Source organism: Microtus pennsylvanicus, chromosome 6 (assembly GCF_037038515.1).
Source record: "Microtus pennsylvanicus isolate mMicPen1 chromosome 6, mMicPen1.hap1, whole genome shotgun sequence".
NCBI lineage: Eukaryota > Metazoa > Chordata > Mammalia > Rodentia > Cricetidae > Microtus > Microtus pennsylvanicus.
This window is the reverse complement of record NC_134584.1, coordinates 44,373,490-44,397,816: the sequence shown is the minus strand read 5'-3', so window position 1 is coordinate 44,397,816 and position 24,327 is coordinate 44,373,490. Positions and strand designations below refer to the sequence as shown.

Genomic DNA, 24,327 nt, shown 5'->3' with positions numbered 1-24,327 from the left:
CAAGGAAGACCCCAGCTAAGACCCTAAGCAATAGTGGAGAGGTCTCTGAACTGGCCTTCCCACGTAACTGTCATCACAGAACCTTCATCAAGCATCTGATGGAAGCAGATGTAGAGATTCACAGAAAAGCCTGGGCTGAGCTCATGGAGCCAAGTTGAAGAGATGGAGGAGCAATATGAGCAAAGGGGTCAAGACCATGATGGGGATACCCATAGAAACAGCTAACCTGAGCTAATGGAAGCTCACTGACTCTGGACTCACAGTGGGGCAACCTGCATAGGACCAAACTAGGCCCTCTGAATATGGATACAGTTATGATGCTTGGGCAGTCTGTAGGACCACTGGCAGTAGGAGCAGGCTTTATCCCTAGTGCTTGAACTGGCTTTTTGGAGCACATTCTCTTAGAGGGATACCTTGCACAGACTAGATATAAGGAGGAAGGCCTTGGTCTACCTCAAAGTGATATGCCAAACTGTGTTGACTCCCCATGGGAAGTGTTACCCCCTCTGAGGACTGGAAGGAGAGCGGGAAGTTGGAAGGAGCAGAAGGAAGGGAGTGAGTGGGAACTGGGATTGATATGCAAAATGAGAAAAGATTGTTTTAAAAAAAAACAAATTTAAAAAAAGGAAAAAATAAGATTCTAGTTAGAAAAAAAGGACACACTGTGTGATGAAATAATCCACTTTACAAATAGCTTAAAATAATTTCTGAATAAAAGCAGAGAGGATAAGTGTTCCCAAAAGTTTAAAGCCATCTTAAAATATTGAAGAAACATGTACAACTTTGGGCATCTAGTCAAAGTTACAGAAAGAGGGTAAAATCGCCTATGTCCTGGTGCAGCCAAAGGGCTTCACACAGAGGTATTCTATACGTGTATTCACACATGTGAATGTGAGTGCTATATGTGTGTCCAATTGAGTAGGGGTGCATAAGTGCATATAAGTGGTGTTTTCTTTAATGACTGTCCACCTGCTACAGTGGCACAGGTCTCTCACTGGGCCCAGACTCTCCACTTAGGCAAATCTAGTTAATACATTTTCTCAGTAATTCTTTGTCCCCACATCCTGCACCCTGGGATGAGAGGGGCACCACTATGCCATGTGGCTTTGACAAGGGTTCTAGGGATTCAAGTTCTGATCCTCAAACTCCCCGAGGTAAACACTGTACTCAAGCATCTATGCAGCCCAACAAAGACGCTTCATAGACACAGGATTCTTCTCTTTTCTATAACAACCTTGGCAGACCTTTGCTATTCATCTATCAACTACTGAAACTCACAACTGTTAAGGAATATAAAGATGAAAGAAAAGAGCATTTTTAACAATTAAAAAAAAATTCCCAGGTGGGGTTGGAGAGAGGGCTCAGCAGTTAAAAGCATTGCTAGCTCTTCCAAAGGTCCTGAGTTCAATTCCCAGCAACCACATGGTGGCTCACAACCCTCTTCTGGTCTGCAGGCATAACACAGACAGAACATTGTATACATAATTAATAAATAAATAAATATTTTTTAAAAATATTCCCAGGTGCATGAAAGATGGTTCACAGGGTAACAGTGCTGACTGCCAAGCTTGACAACCAAAGTTTCTTCCCTGTGGCCTAAAGAATAGAGGAAAAAAAATTGTGCAGGTATGTGCATCTACTCACTAATAAGTGAAATGTAATTTTAAATTAAAAAATTAAAAAAAAAACAAGCTTGGGGTAGAAGATACACTTTTCCTGTCCTATAAAAATTAATATACAAGCCAGGTGGTGGTGTACAACTTTAATCCCAGCACTTGGGAGGCAGAGGCAGGCGGATCTCTGTGAGTTCGAGGCCAGCCTGGTCTACAAGAGCTAGTTCCAGTATAGGATCAATATGGAGTCACAAAATGGAAACTAACCTATAAAAGATTAGTAGTTAATTCTATGTTTTCATTCTAAACTACATAACACAAGTTATTTTCTTTTTCTTTTCTTTCTTCTCCTTGGTTTCTTTTTGTAGCTTTAGCTGTCCTGGAACTTGCTCTGTAAACCAGTCTGGCCTCAAACTCTGAGATCTGCCTGCCTGCCTCTGCCACTGGAGTGCTGGGACTAAATATGTGTACCACCATGTCCAGGTAAGGACAGCTAAAAATGTTACACATCTCTTTCCAGAACAAAACTGTGTTATGCATCTGAGTAAGAAACTTATGTTCTACTTCTCACTTTGCCTGAAAGGGTAAGAGAGGGTAAGTTAATTGTGTAGCAGCATACACACATTAAGCAACTGCGCCACTGGAGCTCCAAATTTCATTTTAAAAAGGCAAAGGTGTACTGGTACGCGCCTTTAATCCCAGCGCTTGGTTCAAGGCCAGCCTGGTCTATATGGTGAGTTTCAGGACAATCTGTCAGAGCTACAGAGAAAGATCCTTAACAAAAGCAAGGGAGGAGAGGAGAGGAGGGGAGGGGAGGAAAGAAAAGGAAAGGAAAAGACAGGACACGACAGGACAGGAAAGGGAGCCAAAATCAGAAGTGCTATATTAAAATGCAATGTTTTTCCCCTATCATTCAAACACATACTTATTTATGAAAGAGAGAGATAAGTCATATGAAAACTGAAAAGTTAATTCTTACTAAAGCCTTCTGGATCTTCCTCCCACATTGTCAGTTCTTCTTCAGTTAATAAAAAATAATGAGAGACTAATCTTCGACATATCTCTGTCAAGGTGGGATATGTGAAGAATGCCATCTTAATCTTATGGGCTTCAATTGTTTCAGGGCTGCTATCTAGAAAAATAAAATTTCCAGTTAATAGATTAGTCATTCTCTCTAAGCCGGATCTTTTAAGTAAGATAAAAAATGTACTTTCAGAAGAAAAGATATACTTGAGTATGAATCTCTTCGTGAACAGTATGAACCTATTTTTAAGGTACTCTTCCCGTTATTTGTTATCAGTCCATCAGTCCAGCTGCATCCTAACTACTATAATTTATACACAATTGCTATGTTGTCCCAACATAGAAAATGATCTCCCTCCCAATCCATCTCTTCCATTCTTCCTACCTTGCTACAAGACTTCCTTATTCACCTTCACACCTATACCAAAAGCATTCCAGATAACACAGCATATAATTCAGCCTTGTCTACAAACAACTCAACTTTGTAAGAAGTCAGAGAAAAGTTTTATTCTATAAAGAATAAGAACAAATAGTAATAAGGAGCTGCAAAGGCTATTGTGGAATAATTCCTAAACTGTATAAGTTTCAAATCATCTACTGTGTTACAAAACAGGTCAGGAAATATAAACAATTTGACTTTAAAAGCCAATATTCACAAATTAAATTGTAAAGTGTTTCTCATAACAATAGAATTTTCATATTAAAATGAATTTCACAAAAACTGTATTAAGATAGTAATTACATCACACTTGGATTAAAATTTTTCTAAAAAAAAAATCAGTGGAGTATTACCTTCAAAATTTTTGGATGGCTTATAAGCATAATTTTTGACAATCATCTTAATAAGATTCATGCACTGGACAATGAATCGCTCAAACGTAACACCTTCACCAACTTCAGTAAAAACATAGCTTACAGAAAATTCCAGTGACCTCTGAATTAGGGGAGTAAATGAAATGGGGTGCTGATCCAAGAAGTCCAAGAGCTATAAAGAAAAGAAAAGCTTGAATGGTATTTTGTACAAAATCTTTATAGAATATATTACTCCGATTTTCTAATAACTATTTAACTAGTTTTAACCTTCATGGGAACTCCGGGCATAACAGATTCACATACACTATGACCCTTCTTGGAATATATCACAAATCATAGATTTTTTTTTCCAAGCTTTACCCTCATAAAGAACTTTCTAGAATTTCTAATGCAGAGAACAAAAAGATACTATTAACTTTGTAACAATGAGTAAATGCGATATAAAAAACGTTAGGTATATATTACAGGCTTTTTAAAACAACAATAGTAAGAAGACATTAAAAATAAGACTGCCTTCTTTATGAACCATATTTGAGTTCTAAGACTGCCAGAGCTACACAGAGAAGAGTCTGTCTCAAACTATATAAATAAATAGAAAAGAAATCAAGTAAACAAACACACACATCAGCTTTATATTGGGTTTTTAAAGGTTAAATTGATTTGATTTTGATTGATACTACCTAGAATGTAAGAAATGAAGATACTGACATTCAAATCTAACCCTCACAATAAAGCATCGATAAAAGAAAAAAACAGATATTCTGACCATCTTCAAGTACCCATTTTGTGTGCAGTCTCCAATCAGGCCTTCCTAAGTGATAAAACACAGTTCTTTTTATTTCTTCCAATTCTCTAAGCCCCAATTTTCATAAAATATTATATAAAAGTGATTTTATCAGCCATTGGGCAGTACAACCATAAATTCCATTCAAAAGATGTGGTAATTGTGAAAATACTCTGATATTCATTCTGAATATACCCTGTGATATTATAGTTACCAGCTGCATCTGATCTACTTCTGGCTGAACTGCTTTTTCTTTTTTTCCCCTTAGATCTCTACTAGACCTAAGAATAATGAACTTTAGAAAACTCAAGTTTATAGTCATTATAGTTGATTTTATTTTCCCAGTAGTGCTAACAAAACGGAAGACTTAGTGCATACTAGGCAATCCATCAACCACTACATAACCAACTAGAATTGATTCTTTTACATCCAGTTAACTTACACATTATGACATTTTACAGGCAAATTTAATTACTATACATGTTCTTAAAGTTTAAAGATAACAAAGGTGATTTCAGTTTTCCAAAGACTTAAAACATGTTTTCTTCCATTAAAGTAAAAATTATACAAATATATTTTCCTTTCTAATATGAGGTGTGTTTTACTTGAAAAAAAACATATACAACAAAAAAGAACACTTACCACTTTAGTGAAAAGAATGATGGTCTTTTCCAGCCTATCTCGACATACATTATCTGTACCTATATTTCTACCTATTAAGAATATAATTCAAGTTTTTAATAGTCTGTAAAATTACAAAAAGCATTAAAACTTTAACAAAAAAGAGATATTTCACATAAGAAATTCATGATTAAAAAAGCAGTAACAAGATTTGTACCTAATAAACAGAGTAACCATCAATGTTACAATAAACAAAATTAATTCTAAAATATAAAGTGAACACATTTTTTTAAAAAATGATAATTTTAGCAACAAATTACAAATCACATTTTTTTTACAAATCACATTTTTAAGGACTAAATCAGTTGTATTTGAAGCATTTTTCAAACACAAAGCACCTAAAGAATAACGTATTCATTATTATTATTTTGTCATACTTTTATTCTGAAAACTCTTCCTCCTAATTTGCACATTCTGGATACTATCAGTTCCTCCGTTCCTTTGCTCTCTCATCACTCTCTATAATCCGCTTTGACATACACCTCATTCAGCTAACTTTGGTACCGTCTTGGTGATGACCAGGGCAAAGGGACCTGGGTTTTGTTTTGTTTTAATTTAACTACACAATACAAAATGCCTGGCAACAGGTTCAATAAAGTGTTTGCTATATTAAAAATGACAGGTATAAAATAATCAACAACCCCTACAAATGAGATTAAGAGTCAGATAGCAAGTATCTAAACACACTCACTGTACACACACACACTCACTGTACACACACACTGTACACACACACTCTCACTGTACACACACACACTCACTGTACACACACACACTCACTCACACACTCACTGTACACACACACACTGTACACACATATACACACACACTCACTGTACACACACACACTCACTGTACACACACACACTCACTGTACACACACACACTCACTGTACACGCACACTCACACTCACTGTACACACACACACACGAGTACAAATGCATCCCAAGCAAAGGTGTTCACAATCACATATATGGAAAAGACAGGATAACAAGTCACCAGTACAACACAAACATAAATGCTAAACTTTCTTTATGAGCTTTGGATTACAAAAGATTGCATAAAGTATCATTTAAGGAAGGACATTTATATCAGTGAAATATAAACTATACTAAAAGAGATAATCTAAACAGGACTGGGCATATCCTATACATATTACTTCTTAAACAAAATTGCCATGCCTAGGGCAGCAGTATTAGTTAAAGGAAGGAGCACACAGACAACACAGAATTTTAGGAAAGGGTTTCCTCTAGTCTTGGGACAAGTATATGGAGGCAAAACTAAGCTTCTGATTCAGCCTCAATAGTTAGTTACCAACTTCTAAGACACTCATTCTAGCCACATACAGGATCTGTTCTACTCCCGAGACCTCACTCATTCTAGCCACATACAGGATCTGTTCTACTCCCGAGACCTCACTCATTCTAGCCACATACAGGATCTGTTCTACTCCCGAGACCTCACTCATTCTAGCCACATACAGGATCTGTTCTACTCCCGAGACCTCACTCATTCTAGCCACATACAGGATCTGTTCTACTCCCGAGACCTCACTCATTCTAGCCACATACAGGATCTGTTCTACTCCCGAGACCTCACACATTCTAGCCACATACAGGATCTGTTCTACTACCGAGACCTCACTCATTCTAGCCACATACAGGATCTGTTCTACTCCCGAGACCTCACTCAGATGGCCCAAATGCGACACTGAGACAAATCGCTATCTACAGATTTGCATGTACAGAGTAGAAGCTGCTGATGCGTTAGGAATAATTCACTAATCTATATTAACCCTCATTAATCTCAGCTGTTAATGAATAATAAACAGCACTGAATATCAGTTCTAAAGTCAACATGCAATGGAAGGACTTACTGCACTCCAGAAACTGTTTGAGACGTTCAAATATTCCATGTAAAAAACCCTAGAAAAGAATACATTTTAAGATGTCTCAATGTATTCTGTTGTAAACATAACCTTATACTTTTTGTCAAGGATTCTAAACATAATTTTTATACAAGTATCTGAAAGAGCTAGAGTTGGTCAAATATGCCTAGAAGCCCAATAGGCTACAGACTGAAGGAAAAGGGTCATGAACACAACAACCTCAAGGCCTACACATGCTAGGCAAGTCTGTATCACTAAGGTATATTCCCACCCCTTTTTATTTTGAGATATGGTCTTGCTTAAGTTATCCAATCTGTCCTCAAACTTGCAGTCTTCCTGTCAGAACATGCCAAGAAAATGATATTACAGGTGTGTATCATGCTCAGCAACAATGCATCATCAAATGCAAACCAACAGGAAGACTCTTCAGTATCTTTTAGGAGGCCCTAACTAAATGTACTACTTCCCTCAACTTCATTCAACCCCAAAATATCCCCACAGAACATGTAAACTGGACTAACCTCATCATGTATTTAAGAAGAAATTACAGAGCTATAAGCTTGTGCACAGAAGAAAAAAAGATATATATCAACAGTGAATATATAGTACAACTGTAGCAGGCTGAATAAAAATGGTCGCAACCGTCTCACTGAATGTTTGGTTTCCAGTTAGTGGAGTGTACGGTAAGGATTAGGAAATGTGGCCTTGATGGAAGAGCTGCATCACTACAGGGTGGGCTTTGGAGGTTTCAAAAGCCCATGCCATGCCTGACATGGGATGTCCTTCTATATGCGTCAATATGGTTAAAGAATCTGATTTGACCAATTTGCCAGGAAGAACAGAACCAGATGAGAAATCCAAGCAAAGATATAGGGAAGAAGAAGAGAGAGTCAGGGAGATGCCAGCAGTTGCCGGGGAAACAAGATGTGAGGTAACAAGAGCCTCGTGGTAAAATACAGAATAATAGAAATGGGTTAATTTTAGTTGTAAGAGTTTATAATAATTATAAAGTTTATAATAATTATAAGTTTATAATAATATATAATAAGCTTGAGCTAATAGGCCAAACCGTTTGTTATTAATATTAAGCCTCAGAGTGGTTATTCGGGAACCGGCAGGCAGGAGAAAAACCTTCATTTTATACAGGCCCAGTCAACTGTTGCCTACAATTCAGGATGTAAGTTCTCAGCTACTGTTGCTTCTGCGCCATGCCTGCCTGCCTCCATGTTCCCTGCTGCAATAATCATGGACTACCCCTCAGACACTGTAAGTAAGCCCCCAAATTAATGCTTTTTTTTTAATAAGCTGCCTTGATCATGTTGTCTCTTCACAGCAATAGAACTGTAACTAAGATAACAACCTATATGGGCTAGTATAAGGTTGTTTACACACACACACTGTTTACACACACCCTTAGTTTGTAGGTTGTAGTGTTTTGAATGAAAATAGCCCCCATGGATTATATGTTTAAATACTTGGTCCCCAGTTAGTGGAACTGTGTGGGAAGAGGTGTGCTCTTGTTAGAAGAGGTGTGTCACTGGCGAACAGATTTCAAATTTCAAAAGACTTATGCCATTACCAGTGTCCTCTCTGCCTCCTGCTTGCAGATTTAGATGTGAACTCTCAGCTGCTCCTGTTAAAAAAGCTTTGCTACACCATGGACTCTAACCTTCTAAAACCAAAAGCCCAATCAAATGCCTTCTCCATGGCTATGGTCATGGTGTTTGATCTCCTATCAACATGCCTTTGCTGTAACCTTCTGAAACCATAAACACAATTAAATGCTTTCTTTTATGAGTGCTTGATCATAGCAAAAGAATGTTGATTTTATTTTGCAGTGCTAGGTAGGAGTCTAACATAGGCCTCACATTATGAGAAGGCAAACATGTTATAACTAACTATATCTAAGGCTCATGTATTTATTCATCAAACTTCGTGTAAAGATCATGTATCACTATTAAGAAGGAAAAATATTTCATTTTTAAATATAGAAAAATATCGAAGACTTAATTGACAATTTAGAATTCACCTAATAATGTTAAAACAGCATTAAAAATCTTAGGGATTCACTTCGACTTAAATTCAAATTAACGCTGTCAGTGTATCCTACAAGTTGAAAAACTATCCTAGGCCATTTCCCTTCCTTTATGTAACAGCCACTTTGATATGGTGAAAGCAGACAACTATAAAATTCACTATAACATAGAGAGAATGATAAAAAAAAAACACAAGAAAGACCTAGATAACCACTTAATTAAAAACTATTCCAAATCAATACCAGATAAAAAGACAGTCAGAAAAAACACCAAACACTTTACCAAGGTCACTTGTCATAAATCCTTTCTGTTTCTTACCATCACCTCCAAATTCTTATGAGGTTCCACAAATCCATTCACAGTTAACTTACGTAGCACTGAAAAGCAAAGAAAGTTTCATTTGAACTGTATTTCTTCATATTTTATTCTACTACAATCATAATTATAATGAATCTGAATAACAAACTCAACCAACTCAAAGACACTTCCCACTTAGCAGATCCAGATAGGTAATCATCTGAGTGAGTACAAAATCTGGTTCTTCTGAACAACATGAACAGTGGTTGTTCTCACATGTCGCTATACTAGATATATAACTGTAGTAAGATTTTGACATTAAGGGTAATTTATTCTTAGAAATTTTAAGATACAACTAAAAACTTCAACTTTAGCTTATATGAAAATAAAGTATATCTCCTAAAACCAATATAAAACTAAATAGTTCTCATATCTGGAACAGAGTGCTTAATTGTGAATATTACATCTTATGGTAACTAAAATCCTTATGCACAGGGGCAATTAAGGTAATGGATTTTGAATCTGAGACAGGTTTAAGTCCCTTTTTCAGTACTCTATTACTTAAGGCAATTTTTCTATATCCACTCTCCTCAGGGAAAATGTGGTTACTACATCTGATTTCATAGTTACTAAAGGATTCAACAGTGCAATTTATGTAAAACAGCACCACTCCACAACAGGATGATAGCATGAGACAATCTGGAAGAATAGGGAAGAGCACAGAGCCTCTTGAATACCAAGGGAAGACACTAATGTTGAGCCTCATCCCAGCCTAAGTCAAAATTAAAGTCACTTTATTAAATAAGAATTGCTATCTATATTACTATATAATTATCTATTAGATAGTGTTCATGAGCCCAAAGACCATATGTTAAAATTAAATTTAGGCTGGGTGTAGTAGTAGTGTTGTAAATCTTTAATCCCAGAACTCAAGACGCAGAGGAAGATAGAGCTCTGAGTTCAAGACCAGCCTAGGTTACCTATATACTGAGTTCCAGATCAGCCTGTGTTGGGAAAACAAACAAACAAATTAAGCTAGGCATATGATTGTCTACAGTCCAATTTCTTAAAATGTGGACAGTACTTTAAAACCATTCACACATGTGTTCAGAGAACTCATCTTAGGAGTTGTGCAGACACTGTCTAGTCAGTTCATGTAAAGGATGCCCTAGACAGTGCCAAGAGTGCACAGTGAGATCCCAAGGTAAAGGGCTGAGTATGTTTAAAGATCTTATAAACAAAACTGTTTTAAAAATGCAAAACAGGGCTCATTTCAGGAAGAGAAAAACAAGTTCTATGAGGAAAAACAAATAGAACAAAGAACCAAAGTGCTAGCCACCAGACTGGTTTGGGGAGGAGAAAGGGTGGGTCAGAGGTACAGGAAGCACGGGCTCTAGTAAGAACACAGGGAACTTGGTCCATGGAAGGCAAGACGGAAATGATGCTACAAGAATGCTCACACACACAGTAAGGAAAGCACAGCCAAAAACAGCTTCCCTACTGCCATCTCCTATAGTCCAGGCAAGCCTGAGGCACAAAAATGTCAAAGGTCAAGTTTAAGGAAAAGAGACTTGAGAGACACCATTCAACCAAGCGAGTTAGAACTAAAACTGTAAGGACAATGGTAAAAGTAGGGACCAGACTAAGAAATGTAAGGGAAAATAGAAGCACATAAAAAAAAAAAAAACATATTCAGAGAACTGAGACCAAAGCAACATACAATTCATACATTTGAAATGACTTGGTATTTTGATAAGTTTCTTAGAAAAGAAAAAAAGCTCCCTAGTTCTTATCTTACAGAGAAATCAACCCATTTTTCCTAAGGACAACAGAGAAAGAAATCTGTCCGAGCAACTACGTGGCAACTGTGCCGAAGCACATCTGGTTTAACAGTACCTTTTAAGGACAGTAGTGTTCGCTCTAGTGAACTCAGAACTGCAGTTTCACTGCCAGAAGAAATCTGCTGCAGGAATGTGTCTGTATGATGGTTCCACAGAGAACAGGCAAAGTTATAAATTCCAGAAGCTAACTGCAAGAAAAAGCATCAAATTTGCACATCACTTGTTTTAATAATAAATTACAAATACAAGCAATTACATATGGTCTTACAACAAAAAGCACATATTCAGTGAGACTTGAAATAGTTAAAAAGTATTTATGGTGATGCTTCAAAGATTTTAACTACAATATAATGATTAGTGTTCACAGACTACTGCTTTAAACACACACACAGAGACACAAACCTAAAAAATTAGTCTCTTAAAACAATGTTTACCCTAATAATATCTATATTTACAAACTGGTGATTATTTTTGGCTTACTTTTTTGCACTCGCTAATGGATTGAAAGCTCAGATTTCCAACCATTTATGGACCATCACTCAGTAAGTCACACATGTTGATACACGATGATAAATGATAGTTAGTCTGACCTTCTGTGTTCCTCCTGCAGTTCTTTCCACGGTGTTTAAGTATTTAAAGCTAAAGACATACAAACCACATGACTTTCAGACTATGTTCCTGACCAGTACCAATGTTTAAAAACTGATCAATGGGCTGGGAAATGGCTCATTTATATAGCACTTGTCTGGCATGCTTCAGATCCTGATGCCTGTCCTTGGCATAAAAAAGAAGGGGAAGGACGGAAGCATACACCAGATTCCTTTACTGAGTATACAGTAAGTCTCCACCTGCCAGTGTGACACTCTGAAGCACAAACCAGCAGTATCGTCAACGTTTCCCATGTACACAGTGTACAGATACAGCAGTGACACATGACTAAAATCCCGACCCTTGGAAGGTTGACGCAAGAGGACTGCCAAGAAGGTAAGGTCAGCCTGAGATAGCCTTGTAAAACAAGTAATGTACAAATGTAATTTGGAACAAGTTCAGATAGCCACAGGATCTTTTTCTCAATACTTTCCAATACCACCATATGCTAAATTCACTAGGAAATGAAAAATTGATGGTGATAAGTGCCTCAAAGTAAAATAAGATTAAAATCTAGCCTGGTAGGTTGGCATTAACCTATAAAATCAGGAGGCTGTAGGAGAATCACAGGCGAGCCTGTCATACACACTGAGACCCCATCACAAAAAAACAAGCAAAAGAAGCCTAATTTAAAACAAGATTAAACTAGGCAAATTGGTGCACACTTGTAACTTCAGGACTCATGAAACTAAGGAAAGAGAATCTCACATTTGAAGCCAAGCTGAGCTACACACTGAGACCGTGTCATTAATAAATAAACTAATAAAAGATTAAGCTTGAGAAGACAGTCAACAACATAGAAACTGGCATTTGCTAAAGAAGGCAAACATTAAGGAAAAATCGGACACCCTGAACGAACCAGTATATTTCAAAATCATGCCAGATTTATATTAAGTGTTTTAAGTAATGACAACAAATGAACAAAATGATCTTAATTATTATAATTTTTAAGCATTAACTTCTGGTACCAGGATGTGAAGATTTAAATAGGAATGGCTCGGGACTACATGGAGAAATCCTGTCTTGAAAAAAATAAAAAAACAAAAACCAAAAAAAATAAAAACAGGCAGTGGTGGTGCACACATTTAATCCCAGCACTTAGGAGGCAGAGGCAGAGGCAGAGGCAGATAGATCTCTGTGAGTTTGAGGCCTGTCTGGTCTAAAGTGTGAGTTCCAAGACAGGCTCCAAAGTTACAAAAAAACCCTGTCTCGAAAAACCAAAGGGGGGGATAAAACAATAGAAATGGCTCCCCTAGGCTCATAGATTTGAAAATGCTTAGTTACTAGGGAGTGGCACATTTAGGAGTTGAGACTTTGTAGGAGGAAGAGTGTCACTTGGGGTGTGGGCTTCAAGGTTTCAAATGATCAAGCCAGGGCCAGTGTTTATCTCTCTTCCTTGATGCCTACCAATCGATATGTATAACCCTCAGCCCCTTCTTCAGCACCCTTATTTCCTGACCTCTGAACCTGTAAGCCAGTCCCAATTACGTGGTTTCCTTTATTAAGAGTTGCTATGGTTGTGACATCTTTTCATAGTAACAGAAACTTTAACTAAGACACAGGAGAAAATTATTTTGCCAAAATATACCATCTGCGCACAGAGTGCAAATTACACTATATATAAGAGCCTCTCCATTCAATCCCTAAAGTCTAAATAAGATATCCTCATCAAAAGATTAGAATAAAAGGAACATTTTCCTCATGGTTGAATCAAATTCATTAAAATAAATTTTGCTTGTTCCACAAAATCCATTACATTTAAAATCTGACTCCAAATACGTATGTAAGAAAATTTGGTAATTCAGATAATCAAATAAAACAGTTAACTTGAAAGAAGGAGGTATGAAGATCAGGAGTTCAAGTCCAATCTTAGCTACACAGTAAGTCTGAGGGAAGCCTGGGTACCTGACACCCTGTCTCAAAAAACAAAAGAGGGTTTGTGAGAAGGCCCAGGAAGCTGGATCCCCAGAACCCACATAAAGTGAAAGAAGAGAAAAAACAACACCACAATGTTGTCCTCTGATCTCTATATGAACACTGTGGCACAATCATGTCTGCACACATCACACACACATGCATAATAATAATTATGTAATATTATGTAAGTAATATGTTTGACATACATCAACTATTTCTGAATGGAGGCAATATACAACTTTGAATAAAAAATAAATGAACATGCCGGGCGATGGTGGCGCACGCCTTTAATCCCAGCACTAGGGAGGCAGAGGCAGGCGGATCTCTGTGAGTTCGAGACCAGCCTGGTCTACAGAGCTAGTTCCAGGACAGGCTCCAAAGCCACAGAGAAACCCTGTCTCGAAAAAACCAAAAAAAAAAAATAAATGAACAGTATAAAAATGTTTTCTTTAATATTCCTTGTTTCCTCGTTCAGATCTGGAGCACAGTACCTGAGTAAGGGCATCAGACATGCACTAAGGCTCCAATGTAAGAGTTTTAGGCTAATCTAAAGCACAACAGAAACAGATGATTACAGTGCAGAAGCAATCCTAGCTCTCTTTGACAAACAGCTTTTCCTTGATTAAACTTCAGTCAGATTCTCCTAAATCCCTTTGGTAATGAGGTATGAACTACGGCCAGTCAAAGCTCCTCTCCCATCCACATCTCAGTCACTCTGGGTACCTGGTTAGGCGCCTTACCTCTACAAACCCAATGGTATCTCATCATCCTAGCTTGCCTACAGAAGCAGAATCCTGTTAGGTCACTTTAAACAGAAACTGCCCCTTACCCTGGACATTTCCTCCTAGTAACCTGCCAGCCACTCCCACCTTCCCCACCCTCTCCTGATTCTTTGACTATAAACTCCCATTTTCTTACATTCAGCGTTGTGCCACCCAACCTCTCTTCCTAACTGCAAGCCCTCCTCTAGTAGCTCCTTCTGGATAAAGTCAGTTTCACGATGACTGTCTTTGACAAGCATTTCAGACATTTTCCACAATTTCTTAGTCCTACTGTAAAACAAGGGAAGACTTAAAGAAAGGAACCACTGCCCACTATCATATCCACAAGCTATTCATAAACTTCATTTGCACCAGAGCCATCAATTGATGTCTGCTTATAAAGGCTCAGATGGAAAAGAAAAGGCAATGAAGTAAACCAAGTAGGAGGAATAAAAATATTTCTTCCACATTTTTTTCTAAAAAATGCAGCAAGGAAAGGATGTTCAGTAAAACACTACACAAAAAAACTATATAATAAAACACTCTTGAGAACTGATTGGCCCAAACTCCAACTGGTTAGGTTTTCTTTCTAAACAGAAGACAGAGTGCCACCCACTGACAATTTGGTGAATTTAGCTGAGACGCACACACTTAACTCCTTTCAACATGAAAGTGAGCCATTATAGTAAGCTTAACTCGTTTTTGCATTTCAAGTATTCTTAAATACTCAGGTTCACTGTCCTCAGAATTCCTATTAGGAAAAGTTAGCAATAAAGTATTAAAGTCATGGAACTCATAACTAATAGTGATGCAACAGATTGTAAAACCCAAGACACTATCACCTGAAACTAATCAGCAAAAAGCAAGTCAACAAGCACAGAAGGTTGGACACAAACAGGAAGACTAGTTCCTTCAAGCAACAGCATGCAAAGGAGAAAAAAGACAGGAGTGAATGCTACTCTTCTAAACTAATTAGAAGATTCTGAGATAGTGCACTTACAGGCTTAAAGTAATCTTGGAAAAATATCTTTGAGAAGAGAATAATTAAATAAGACAGGAGTATTTTTTTTTACTTTCCTTAGATGTGATACATTAAATGATCAAAGAACAGTTTTTATAATAGACAAATAGGAAGATAGAACCCAAGTATGACGGCACAAGCCTGTAATAATCCCAGTACTTGGAGAGTAGAGACAGGAAGCTCAAGAGTTGGTCATGAGCTGGAGAGATCACCCTGCAATAAACAACACTTGCTGCTCTTTCAGAGGACCCATTTTTGGCACCTAGCACACACATGGTAACTCATAACCATTTATAACTCAGTTTCCAGGGGATCTAACACCCTCTTCTTATCTCCTTGGATACCAGAAACACAAGCCATATACACACATACATGTAGTCAAACACTCATATGGATAAAATAAAAATAAAAATTTTAGGGGGAGTTGGGACAATCTGACTATTGCAGTCTTTCTGTTCTGGAACTTGATATGTAGACCAGGCTGCCCTAGAACTAATAGATCACCCTGACTCTATAAATAAATAAATAAAATAATAATAATAAAATAAATGATAAATAAATCTTAAAAGAAAACAAGAGCCAGCTATGAGACTGGGTCTTTAATCCCCACACTCAAGAGATAGAAACAGATGGATCTTTGTTAGCACAAGATTAGCCTGGTCTATCCAGTGAGTTCCAAGACAGCTATATTGGGTGTGTATGGGGGGAGGGGGGTGATCGTCCTATACTACATACCAAGTTTAGGGCCAGCCAAAGCTACATGAGACCCTGTCTCAAAAGAGCAGAGGTGGCATTAGAACATGCCAATAGCTGGTTGCCTCCATGGGTTAAAGACAAGTTTCTAACACTGAAGACAATATGCACTTCAAACATAAAACCCAGAGGACCTGAGCAGGATCTGACTCTAAAGCCTCCTCCTTGAAGACTAGTTTTCATAGGTGGCACACATCTTTAATCCCAGTACCCGGGAAGCGGAGGCAGGTGGATCTCTGTTGAGTTTGAAGCCAAACAAGTTTCAGGACTGCCAGGGCTACTGTTTGTTATCCAGACAAACCCTGTCTAGATAGATAGATAGATAGATAGATAGATAGATAGATAGATAGATAGATAGATAGATAGATAGATAGATAGATAGATAGGAAACTAAAGTGCTACTTGAAGACTATCTTGTTGTTCTAGTAAGCATTATCAGAGGAAGAGTTTCTGTACTGTAGGTTACCAAAATAAGATGAGGAGCGCTAACTAGCAAATCCACTCTTCACTGTTGTCTTCCTAGTGAGCTGCAACAGCTATCTTGTCCCTCAATGCCACAAGGCTGGATCCTTTCCTGCCACCTACTGCTTACAGACAGTCTGTGTCTGTAGATTCAGCTAATCTAGTACACAATGAGAGGTGCTAGTCAACTTTCTCCAAAATATTTCTAGCTCTAGGCATTCTTCAAAAAAAAAAACTTTCTATAAAATTTTTGTTTTATACTTTGTTTTATACTTTTATTTTATTTTGTTTTGTAGACACAGTCTTATTACATGGCCTAGCTGGCTAGGAACTCACAAGGAAGCTAGACTGACCTCAAACTTACAGAGATCCACTAGCCTCTGTCTCTCTCATGTGCTGGAACTAAAAGCATATGCCACCATGCCCATCTTAAACATGGTAATTTCTAAGCATGACTCTTCTATTATTTTTGGGACGCTTTGTTTTTGTAATGCTGGGAACAGAATCCAGATCCTTGTACTTGCTAGTAAGCGCTCGATTGCTGTGCTATATCCTCAGCCTAATTGTTCATTTAACAGTTACTGAGCACCAACCACCATGTCCAGTTTTCTAGGCTAATTAGCACAACTACAACAAAAGTAACACTGCAGTGATCTGAGAAAATTAAGTGAACATTCATCACAATGTGATAAATAGTCCAGCAGGTTTAGTATCAGAGGCTAGGTAGACACCTGCATTTCAGACAATAAAGGAATTCAAACCACACTAGATGAAGATCAACCAAAAGACTTAAGAGGCTGCCTTAACTAAAAACAAGTATCTGAAAATCAAAGCAACATATAAGGAGAAACTATAGTTTTAAAAAGCCAAAACAATTCATACTTTTATTGATGGGTAATATTTAATAAAGGTCAGCTGTAGCCCAGAATGTTCTACACATCTGACTCTGAGAAAATTTTTCATAGAAAAGCAAGTCAAAGTTTAAAACGTTAGAAGTGGGAATAAAGGTAAGGAAATTCAAAGAAAGATCTGAGTAGATAAACTGTCCATTACTTTAATTCTGAATACTAGAAATAAAGCAAGAACAACTGGGAGTTGCAGTGCATGCCTTTAATCCCAGCACTCGGGAGGCAGAGACAGGTGGTTCTCTGTGAGTCTGAGGCCAGCTCTACCTACATAGTGAGTTCCAGACCAACCAAGGCTACAAAATGAAGCTCTGTAGGCCAGATGACTCAGTAGTTAAGAGAATTTGCTCTTGGAGAGAACCCAGGCTCGATTTCCATAGCTCATGTAGTTCAAAACCATCTGTTAACTATAATTCCAATGGATTTGGTGTCCAATTCTGACTTCCAAGAACATTGGGCAAACACATGATGCACATACATACATGTAGGCAAAACACTCATACATGTTCAATAAAAATAAACCTATAAAATAGTTTTAAAATAAAATAACAGAAATCAAACTAACATGAAAAAGAACAGCAAAGTAACCAAACCTATGATTATCAAAAAGAATTTCTTTTATACAACATTCTTAGAATAACATGATAGGGTATTTAAAGCAATAGTTAGTAATAAAGATAATAAAAAGGAATCCTAGCTTAAACTTTCTAAGAATTACTATCTAGGAAGACCAGCATGGTGCAACATGCATATAACCCTAGCATTTGGGAGGTAGAGACAAGAACAGGAGTTAAAATCACCCTTGGCTGTTTAACATGTCTAAAGCAGGCTGAGCTAGGAAAGAAGGGAAAGTAGAAATAGAGGAGAAGGGGGAGGGCAAGAAGAGAAGGAAAATGTCATAACCCAAGATTTGTACGCCACAACCTCAAGAGTAAGAATCCCAAAAGTACTGTTCTAAAACCTCATCTGTTACTGAAAGACTGAAAATTAATGTGGATTTGTTGTAGCAGCAGCTGCTGTTTCATTTTTATTATGTTGTTGTGTTGTCTAGAGCAGTCTACAACTCCTAGTCTCAAGCAACTCTTGGCCCTTAGCCGGTATGTAACTGAAATTATCTATACACACCACTGCACCTGTCAAAAATGAATGTATTGAACAAGGGTTTTTGAAACAGCCCCAAAATACCTGCTTCACTCTTCCCATTTCCCTAAACTATCCTCAAAAAAGAGGCACTCCCCTGGGCACCAACAACAAAACAAAGTCTTCAGCGACAAAAGATTAGCTTTCTGTGGAAGAAAAAGGCTTCACAAAGATTCTCTTCTGAAACTCTCGTCTCTGGACTCCCTCAATTAAACGGCCTATTTTCCACAAGCTGCCAGCTCTTCAATTATCCCTTCCCATGTACAGCTAGGTTTCTCCTTTAGGAATAAATAAAGCATCTCAACTTTACAACTCTTAGACTCAGTCAGGTGTTCTGGTTTAGAGCTCTGCCAAAACATCCTTTATTTTAAACCCACAGAGGAAGAGGAACAAAAGCATGGATGCAAGTGCATCTATACCCTAGAGCTTAAGCAGGAGGAAAAGGAACTGTCAGAAGTTCTGGGAAAGGAGCTTAACACCGCACACTAAATGAAGAAGTGGAAGAAACCCTCTAACTGTTCAGGGAAAAGCCTGTGCAATACAATACACCAAGACAAGAAAAAGGAATGGCTCAAACAAACAACTCCCTAAAAACTCCCTAAAAATTCCCTAGTTTTATGAGTCCTATCATAAATTTTTTAATTATGTGCTATTTTTCATAACTACCAAAGGTAAGCAAGAACACCAAAACAAATACCTGAAAATTCAGTGGTATCATTTAGTACAATCTAAATGTCACCATCAACAATATAAAAGTGTTATTTTGAAAGGTCAAAAAACAGTCAGATCCAAAACCATACCAAGAACAGTAGAGAAAGTAATACTTGGTAAAGACTAACAAACCTGATACAGTCTGAATGCACTGTGCCCTACGGACTGGCTCAACTATGCAGATAAACCAGCTGGGTGTGGTGTGCACATCTGTAACCCTAGCACTTGGGAGATGGAGGAATTCGGTCTTCCTCAACTACACAAAAAGTTTGAGGCCAGCCTGGACTACAAGAGACCATGTCTAAAACAAAAATTAAAAAATAAAAAATAAAAATGAAAAGATGAATACTTGATCTATAGCTAATGGTACTATACTTTGCAAAGTTTTAGAGCCTTTGGGACTGTGGACAGGCTAGTAGAGTCAGTAGGGTGGGGACTAGCCTGAGCTCCACTTCCTGACCCATCAAGGTCTGAAGAGCCTGAATAAACTACATATGCCTGCCAACATCCACTCTGGTGCCTTTCCTGCCATGATGGACTGAAACCAAGAGCCAAAAGAACTCCTCCCTTGAGTTGTTTCTGTCGAGCATTTCATCACTATGACAAGAAAAGTAACTAATACAATAATCCTTCAGTTACATCTCTACTTCCCATCACCAACGGTCGGAACATGCCAATCTTAATTCCTGAACTTCAACTCTGTAGCTGTTCCCTTTACCACTGCTTTCCTGAAGAGATTTATTATCACATCTGAACCACACTGACTATCTCAAACCAATTTCTTTGCTTTCAAACTGTTTCCTATCTAGCAAACCTCCTCCCTGACACCTAAGTCATCTTTCTAATCATACCACTGCAGTTTAAAGATGAGAAAGAATTCATGATCTTTCCAAAAACAGCAATACATGTAATATGACAGTCATCTTTATACAAGTAGCATTATTTTCATAATCAAATGTAATTATAACTTACATCATAAAACAGTTTTCTGTCAGCAGCCAGGCGTTTTGACGCCAGTGTCTTGGTAACATGGTAGAAAGTAAGTAGTGCCCTGTGCTGTCGAAGATCATCCTGGACCTTCACAGACTCTACCAGAGTGGGGATCAGCTCAGGCCATTGTCTAGGACAATCCAATCGAGCAACTTTGGCAATCAGTACTGCAATCTGAGTTGCAATCTAAAGGAAAAAAAAAAGTAATAATCAGAAATAATTATAAAGTCAAGGCAAGGGATAAAAATACACTCATGTTTTAAAAGTACCTCTTAGGAATTAACTATGTTTAACAAATATGATTAAAATCACACTAAACTACTTAGGACAATGGTCCTCAAAGTACAGTTCACAGACTCTAAGATCTATGAAACATTTCTAATTACACATTGGTAAGCCTTTTTTTTAAAATCTCTCTTGAGTTTTGTTGGTGGGGTGGCATGTAACTCAAAATGGCCTCAAACTTACAACCTGCCTCAGTCTGTAAAGTATTGAGATTATAGGTGAGTGTCACCATCCCCAGAAAGGTAGATTTTGTTTGTGTAACTTTTGCAAAAATAACATATCAAATTGAGTACATGAAAAAGCGTATGTGGAAATTTAAGCTCTCATTTCAATACTAGACACTCAAGAGAAAAAAGTTACTCTTCTCACTAAATGTTTCTTATTCTGAGAATAGCTATTGCTCATTTCCAAAAATTATTATTTATACTAAGTATGGTTTATTTTTAAATTCACTAATTCTTTTAAAGTCCTGGTTTTAATTTCGAATACAATCACTCTCAACAGATACGCTCTTCTGAGTTCTTAAACTGTAGCAGTATAAGCCCGTTCTTTGTCCACACATTTAAGCAGCACTGCCTGAAGAATAGAAGGGAGCATCATCAGATACTAGATACTTGAGGACAAAGATCCGTTTTTATCCTCAGACCCTTCCACCGCCTCCAGTAAACAGCACCACTCTCCCTTATCCTCATCTTCTTTGAAAGGAATCATAAACTAGATGCCACTTACTGCAGTGGTTCTCAACCTTCCTGGTGATGTACCCTTGAATATAGTTCTTCAAGTTGTGGTGACCTCCAAACATTAAATGATTTTCATTGCTACTTCATAACTGTAACTTTGCTACTGTTATGAATCACACAATAAATATCAATGTTTTCCGATGGTCTTAAGCGACCCCCGTGAAAGGGATATTCTAACCCCAAGGGGTCACAACCCACAGGTTAAAAACTGCTAACTTAATAGGCCATAATAAAACTACATTAGAAATACAGCTAGATACAGTATTCAAAATTTTCACATCAAATATAATAAATAGTATTACTTTAGAAATACTTAAGAACTTTGTACCTGTACACAAAATTTAATTTACTCTTAGAAGAAAGTTTCACACTGGGAGAAAACCGAAGTAAAACCATATAATCTCTGATTTATGTGCTACAAGGTACTGGGAGTTGAAAATGTGATGCATACAGAAATCTAAAGTCAATCCTGTGGTCTTCAAAATAAAGAAGTAGTTCATTGAATTGTTAAAATTAATTGTTGGTGTCTAATACCCCCATGTTTTAGGCATGTAACAAACAGTGTATTAAATCAAATTTATAGAGAGTAAGACCACAATAACCAGGTAATCCCAGCACTTGGAAATCTGAGGCAGGATGACTTCAAGCAGAAGCCAGCCTGGGATCCGTATGAGAACCTTTCTCAAACATTCCTTCCCTAAGACAAACAAAACAAAACAAAACAAAAACAAAAAACCTTTTAAGAAATAGAGAAAGGGCAATTATTTTAAGATTTCCATTAAATACTGTCTTAAAAACTAAGGAAGTTGCCAGGCGATGGTGGTACATGCCTTTAATCCCGGCATTCGGGAGGTAGAGGCAGGAGGATCTCTGTGAGTTCGAGTCAGCCTGGTCTACAATGCAAGTTCCATAACAGCCAGGATTGTTTTACAGAGAAATCCTGTCTCAAAAAAACAAAAACAAAAATCACACAAACAAAAAAGCCCTAAGGAGCCGGGCGGTGGTGGCGCACGCCTTTAATCCCAGCACTCGGGAGGCAGAGGCAGGTGGATCTCTGTGAGTTCGAGACCAGCCTGGTCTACAGAGCTAGTTCCAGGACAGGCTCCAAAGCCACAGAGAAACCCTGTCTCGAAAAACCAAAAAAAAAAAAAAAAAAAAAAAAAAAAGCCCTAAGGAAGTTAAAAAGTATAAACTATACTGCAAAGTAACATGAATTTTGTCATTAACTGTCAAATCTAACCATAATCTTAACAGCTCAAAGTCTAAGTCTGCAGAGAAGCTGTGTATAAGCATCACAAACAGAAGCAATGAGTTAAGTGACTCTTAAACTTCTTGGCAGGAGGGAGAGGCATGAAAACATAATTTTATGTAGCTCAGGATGGTCTCCAATTTGCCATGTGGCTAAAGATGAATTTCTGATCCCCCTGCCTTAACCTCCTGTATGCCAGCAATCTAGGTGTGCACCACCATATGCAGCTAGGATTTTACTTTTAATCCGAAAACAAAATTTGTTTGGTGATACACTCCTTTAATCCCAGAACTCCAAGAGATAGAAGTGGATCTCTGTGAGTTCTATGCCAGCCTGGTCTAAGTATTGAGTTCTAGGACAGACAGGAATTCACAGAGAGACCCTATGTCCAAAAAAAAGAAGAAAAATAAGAAGAAAGAAAAACAAAACAAGAAAGAAAAAAAAAGGAAGGGGAGGACATTCCCAGCTTTCATTTCTTCATTTTGTCACTGACCTGATTTATTGGTTCATTAAAGTTGGTGATGAGTCCTGCACGCAATGTTGACTTCTCCTCTTCTGAGAGAGCACTGTAAAAAAGTAAATTTATTATCAAGAAAATGTCACCCAGTAGTGAAGGAGAAAAGAACTGCTATATTGATAAAATTCATAGCAGTTCTTTTCTCCCATTATTTAAATGCTGGCACACTTCAAGCGAGAAGCCTAAACCTTCTTCAGAAGTGAATAAACAAAAAGTACAATACAGTAACAAATCCATAATAATAATGCAATATGTTGATGCTCATCTTTACTGATATAAAACCAGCTATCTACAAAAAAGAATTAACAGTAACACACTTCTGGCTTCTGTCATAAATTCTTTCTATAAAATTTTACAAGTAGGAACTGGAGAGAAGGCTCGTTGTTTAAAAGCACTGCCTGCTTCTCCAAAGGACCAGGTTCAATTTCCAGAACCTACACAACAGCTCCTTGGCATCTGTATCCAATTTCATTAGATCTGATACTTTCTTCTGGTCTCTGCAGGCACTAAGAACATACATGGTACACAGAAATACATGCAAGCAGGAAAAATACCCAGACATATAAAATAAGAAATAAAAGTTTAAATTTGAAAAAAAAATTTAAAAAAAAGTTTAAATTTGCAGGTAAAGAAATTCAAAATCAAAGAATATTTGTTAGAAGACTCTTCTAAAACTCAATATAAGCTTGGCGGTGGTGGTGCACGCCTTTAATCCCAGCACTCGGGAGGCAGAGGCAGGCAGATCTCTGTGAGTTCGATGCTAGCCTGGTCTACAATAGGTAGTTCCAGGACAAGCACCAAAGCTACAGAGAAACTCTGTCTTGAAAAAAAAAAACAAACAAAAAACTCAATTTAAATAGCTGGTGCGACCAGTCAACAGGAAAAGACACTTGCCACCAAGCTTGACAACACAGATTCACATGGTAAAAGGAAAAAACTATTACAAATTGTCCTCCATCTCCACATGTGCACCACAGCATTCAAAAAGCAATACATAAGTGTACACGCATACACAAATAAATAAATGGTTTTTTAAAAAACTAGAAAAATAAGTTGGCTGTGCATCCTAGTGAGCACCCTTAATCCTAGCACTGTAGAGACAGATGCAAGACAATTTCTGAATTTGAGACTAGCCTGATCTATGTAATGAGTTCCAGGCCGGCCAGCCAGAAAGATAGATTAGATAGATGAGATGAGATGAGATGAGGTAGATAATAGATCAATTTAGTCTTCTATTTTACATCTTTGCAA

The 24,327-nt window shown here is 37.5% G+C and overlaps 1 protein-coding gene across 11 annotated transcripts in view; it reads right to left on the bottom strand.

Moving 5' to 3' along the window:
• Window positions 1–24,327, bottom strand: part of Ipo11 (importin 11) — a 159,543-nt gene that overhangs the window by 118,329 nt on the left and 16,887 nt on the right. For all 11 annotated transcript variants that reach the window (XM_075976109.1, XM_075976114.1, XM_075976117.1 and 8 more), the window contains 8 exons: window positions 23,053–23,125; window positions 20,268–20,471; window positions 11,033–11,165; window positions 9,158–9,216; window positions 6,792–6,840; window positions 4,876–4,946; window positions 3,429–3,621; window positions 2,593–2,745 (listed from right to left, as the gene is read on the bottom strand). In XM_075976109.1, the coding sequence (XP_075832224.1) occupies window positions 2,593–2,745; window positions 3,429–3,621; window positions 4,876–4,946; window positions 6,792–6,840; window positions 9,158–9,216; window positions 11,033–11,165; window positions 20,268–20,471; window positions 23,053–23,125 (935 nt within the window). The remainder of the gene's footprint in view (window positions 1–2,592; window positions 2,746–3,428; window positions 3,622–4,875; window positions 4,947–6,791; window positions 6,841–9,157; window positions 9,217–11,032; window positions 11,166–20,267; window positions 20,472–23,052; window positions 23,126–24,327) is intronic.